A 4,663-nucleotide genomic window follows, 5' to 3' on the forward strand; every position below is an offset into this window, starting at 1 on the left:
TGTGAAGCCTCGCTGGAGCGGCGGCTGGAGAAGTACGGGGAGATCCCTGATGATCTGCGGCTGACAGTGTAGGCAGAGCTGATGGTGCTTGTTGTACTATCACGGCGCTCGTTGAGTTGGTTCAGCATTGTAACTTCATTGACAGACAGCTCCATTATTCTGGGATTAGGCAGCGTAGCAGAAGAACCACCACTGTTTTCTAGAATAGAGCCTGAGTGAAAGGTTGCAGGGAAGGAAAAGGTTTAGTTAGTTGAGAAATTTGACTTGGTCATGTTCTTGGTGCCAGAGTACAGACACACAATACACACCCCCCCAAATATTTTATGAGAATGATAGTGAATATCATTTGCTGCTAGGGAATTCAAAGCTTCATCTCCAGCTAAGTGTCCATGCACAAAGAGCAAGAAAGCCGGGGAGAGAAGACAAGAAGTCCCTGCTGTAGAGTCTTTGCAATGTGCACCCCACTGATACTCAGCTGCTGAGAAAGTGCCTCCCCATGGGCTTCTCTTACTAGGAAAAAAAGTAGGACTGGTGTGAACTGTGCCACGGGGACAGCACGTAGCTACAACAATGGCTGTTCACCAGGACAGATGCACAGCAGCCAGGGATAGGATGCTAAAGCCCAAAAGTTGACTCTCAAAGGCTTTTCCCAGAGTAAATCTAGAAGCTCCAATGAGCCCTGAGCTTTAGTATAACCCAGGCCCTATGCCTTGCGACTTCTTCGTGAAGTTAGAGGAGCAATGAAGGGATCATAAAGATGCCTTTATCAGGAATCCCCAGCTAGCAGGAAACTAGTGTATGAAGCAGTAGGCAATAGCCAGGAGCTCTCAAACTGACAAAAGGTCTGTCAGAGCAAGATCGGGGTGGAGAACTTGTCTGGGTTGCTGCTGTGCTCCAGCAGTCTCCTAGGAGGCACATTAGCCACTGGAATAGCGAGAGGAGCTGTGGCTGGGGCCTTGGGAAGCCCAAAACCAAAGACACCAACACCTCTGTCTCCCTTCATAGCTCTGTAGCACTCCACATCTGCATTTCTGTTGGGCATCACCAGACAGCTGTGTTGATACCTGAGCTCTCCATTTTACCTGATGTCTCTATCCAGCAAGGGCTGACTCAAAGGCAGTAAGAAATGATCCAGGACTGGTCCCAGGGCTTACCGTTTCCTGAGATGGGAGGCAGCTTGGTGTTTCTGGCTTGTGGAGCTGGGCTCACCCATGAGCAGGAATCCTTAACTGTCTTGAGTTTCTCTTTCTTGAGCTGTTCAAGTCGTTGCATTGTTGTCATGTGTTTCCTTAGCTGCAGGCTGACTGTCGAATTACCAGATGAGACCGTTGAATCCACAACAGGAGTGTTGTCATCCAACGCCGTCAGATCTCCCAGACTTCCCCCGCTGTGCATGTTCATTTCTACTCCACTGTCATTGTTGTTGGTGCTGCCAAGGGGTGATGGCTCACTGCTGCACGACGACTGGCCACCAGGACTGGACTGACACATCTTGGGGAAGGAAAAGAGGAGGGTTTGGGCAGGTGGAAATGTGGATGGAAAGAAACCAAGAGCCCAACAACCCCAGCACGCTTCACATGTTTGGCCTTATCCCAGGATCTCCCCTCTCTTGTTACCCTTCCCTGCTGCAGGATCTCAGCTCTACCAGAGGGCGGGGGCACCTTTCCTGGGGGAGAAGGGCAGGGTAGCACCCCACAGCTGGAAAAACTATGGTTGGTTCAACTGGAGGACAGAGAGAAACCAAATACTGCTCCTCCGAAAGATTAAGGACTGATGCCTCTCAAAGAAAAGCAGCACGTTACACAGTTGTGCAAATTATGTTGCAGCAAGCACTGGCTTATCTAACATAGGATCAAGGCATAAGTATTTCAGACACAATGTATTTGTGTCTTTAAAATACCTTAACATATCATTAGGTTACCTGACAAACTTCCCAACTAGATAAAAATGTGATTCACTGTTTGCAAACTCACACTTGCAGATAAGGCAGATAAGCACCGTAAATATTTATTTTATTTACATTAAGAATCACATTTCACATGGAGTAGTTTATTTGCAGCAGACGCTACCTGGTCTGAACTTGCTCTGAGGTAGCTGTTGCTGCCACCAGCCAGCACGCCTGACCTCTCTGCTTGAGGCCGTATTCTGGCAAAAAATGGAAGGGCTGAAAAGGCAATGCCTCAGGCCAGGGTGGGAGTGCAGGGTGATGCCGTGTTTCACTGCCCCTGATGGCCTCATTGCCCCTCAACTGCAATGACAGGGATTTCAATCCCAGGATTTAATGGCAGATTGTGGTGTTGGGAGAAAGGCAGCAAAGGCAATTCTCGGCCACTGTGTCCTCCTTGTGTCTGCACTCAAGCAAACATCCCTTGTCCCTCCCCATCACTCCACATGCCTCCACCTCCCTGCCGCAGGAGTTAGCTGGAGACAGGAGGTCTGCAGGAGACCGTGGTTTATACAGCTGTTTTAATACAAATGATTTCTTTGCTCACCTTAGTACCGACTGTCCTTAGGAAGGTAGAGTAAGGAAGGGTAAGTGGGAATAAAGAACAGGTTGTTAGGACAAAGACAGCATTAACAGAAAGGACCATGTTAGTAAAAGGAGGAAGAGGGGAGTGCAGAATACAACACAAACTGCCAACTTCTCCCCCCCTCCTGAACCCCATCTTCCCCTTTTTGGGGACCCAGATAAAAACCTTTAGGAGAGACTTCCTATGCATCTCCATCGGATTGGGATAAGACCCAAAGATGGGTCAAAACAAGGGGCCTCAGAGTGATGGGAACCAGTGAAGCATCTTACCCTTCCCACCACCCTGACCTTAACCAGGAAACAGAAGCTGGACATAGGCCCACCAGCTCATACGCCACCTGTTAGACATGCACAAGTGAAGTGCGCAGTGCTAGACTGGGAGAGAGGAGAGGAACATGTGACATGGCCCTGCTGCCAGCAAGATGGATTGGCTGCAACCCTGGGAGCACAAAGCCCTAGGAAAACAACTCCACACCTTCAGGAGAAGTAGGGTGGGGACCTGTGATTAAATCTGTGTTTTCATAAAAAAAAAAAAAAAACCCCTGAAAAGACATGGAGGAAGAGTACTGGAGACAGGTCATTCTGTCCAGTGGTTCTCACACTCAGTTTTTGTAACCCAATACAGAGACTTACCACAGTAAAACTGTTCCTCTAGTCAATCAGAGACACTTTGACTGTGAAAATACTCAATTACTGGAGACAGGTCATTCTGTCCAGTGGTTCTCACACTCAGTTTTTGTAACCCAATACAGAGACTTACCACAGTAAAACTGTTCCTCTAGTCAATCAGAGACACTTTGACTGTGAAAATACTCAATTCCTTCCTAAACAAAACATGCTGATCATTAGTAATTTCTCCAACAACACATGCCTTAACCTTTTTTAGAAAAACTTTGAGGTTCCAGGGCATGTTGTTTCACAGGAATAACAATCTTTTAGCTTGGATTCAAATTAAGAAAAATTATATTTTGGTGCTCAGAGTCCTTTCAGATTTAGTGAGAAGTCTGGAGACTATGTGAACACTCTCCTTTGCAGGTCAAGGTCTTTTCTGCTTAACCAACCCATACCGTGCCTCACTCCGAGCTGCTGCACCAGATCAGAACTTTGGGGATAAATGTGAAGAGAAACATCGAAAGCCAAAAGAGACCCATGTGTTACAGTGCTCAACTTGGCAGTGTGCTGAGGAGCAGGTGGGCTCCATGCATGGGGTTGGAGAAACTGTTTGGACCCATCACCGTACACAACTTGTTAGCACCATCGACCTCACTGCTGTCTACTGTGTAGCTGCTGTGATGGCCAGAAGGCTGATAAATGGTCTTTGCTTCCGCTGGTGATCACTCATGGGGCTGTAGAGTATGATAATGGTTGACTGCAAGCAGGTAGTCTGTGGGCCACAGCATTGCTCCCATGTTTATTTCTGGTTTCACTCCCCCGCCCCATCGCAACACTACAATTTTTGGTGGCAACTGGGAGTCGTGTATCAAACTCAAGTACCCTTGAGTAATCTGCTCTAGCCACCCTTGCTTGAGCAGGGAGGTTGGACTAGACAACCTGAAGAGGTCTCTGCCAACTCTAGTGATTCTCTGCTTCTCCGTAAGGTGGACAGGGCTGATAAATCAAACTTCTTTTAAGATATCCAACAAAAATAAAGCAGCTACTTTTATCCCCACTGGCTTCATCAGACAGTCCACATCAGAGTTGTGCCAGCAAAACTGCTGTGCAGCAGCAGCCTGGAAAGGACACTGAAGGGTGCAGAGAGGAGACTGCTTAAGCCAGGACTACAGCTCCAAGAAGTGTTCATCAATTTCTGCCCTAATGGTCATTTGTGAGGTAGGAATATCTCATTTGACCACAACACTCTGAGTTTTACTCACTTTCACACACAGGGAGACCAAGCTCAACAATGGGCATCATGTGGCCCCCATGACTACGAGGGAGGGAATTTGTGATGCTGGAAGGTGCAAAACATACTGGACTGTGCCCTGACCTGCAGTTTCATCTCTGGGCTTGAACTCTAGGGTGTTGGCAGGTGATGGGCAAGTGCCCAGAGAAGTAAATGGCATGCAAATATTTCACGCCCCCATTGCATCGGAGAAATTAGGGGCCAACTCATTTCTGCCAAGAACAACCGCT

The 4,663-nt window shown here is 47.8% G+C and overlaps 1 protein-coding gene across 1 annotated transcript in view; it reads right to left on the reverse strand.

The window, feature by feature from the left end:
• The window catches only part of GLI2 (GLI family zinc finger 2), a gene marked incomplete at its 5' end in the record, with an annotated part of 20,081 nt that overhangs the window by 2,385 nt on the left and 13,033 nt on the right, over positions 1-4,663 (reverse strand). The window contains 2 exons of the mRNA XM_010141418.1: positions 9-211; positions 1,155-1,492. Coding sequence (XP_010139720.1) covers positions 9-211; positions 1,155-1,492 — 541 coding nt within the window. The remainder of the gene's footprint in view (positions 1-8; positions 212-1,154; positions 1,493-4,663) is intronic.

This window comes from Buceros rhinoceros, unplaced genomic scaffold (assembly GCF_000710305.1).
Source record: "Buceros rhinoceros silvestris isolate BGI_N320 unplaced genomic scaffold, ASM71030v1 scaffold4528, whole genome shotgun sequence".
NCBI classification, from domain to species: domain Eukaryota; kingdom Metazoa; phylum Chordata; class Aves; order Bucerotiformes; family Bucerotidae; genus Buceros; species Buceros rhinoceros.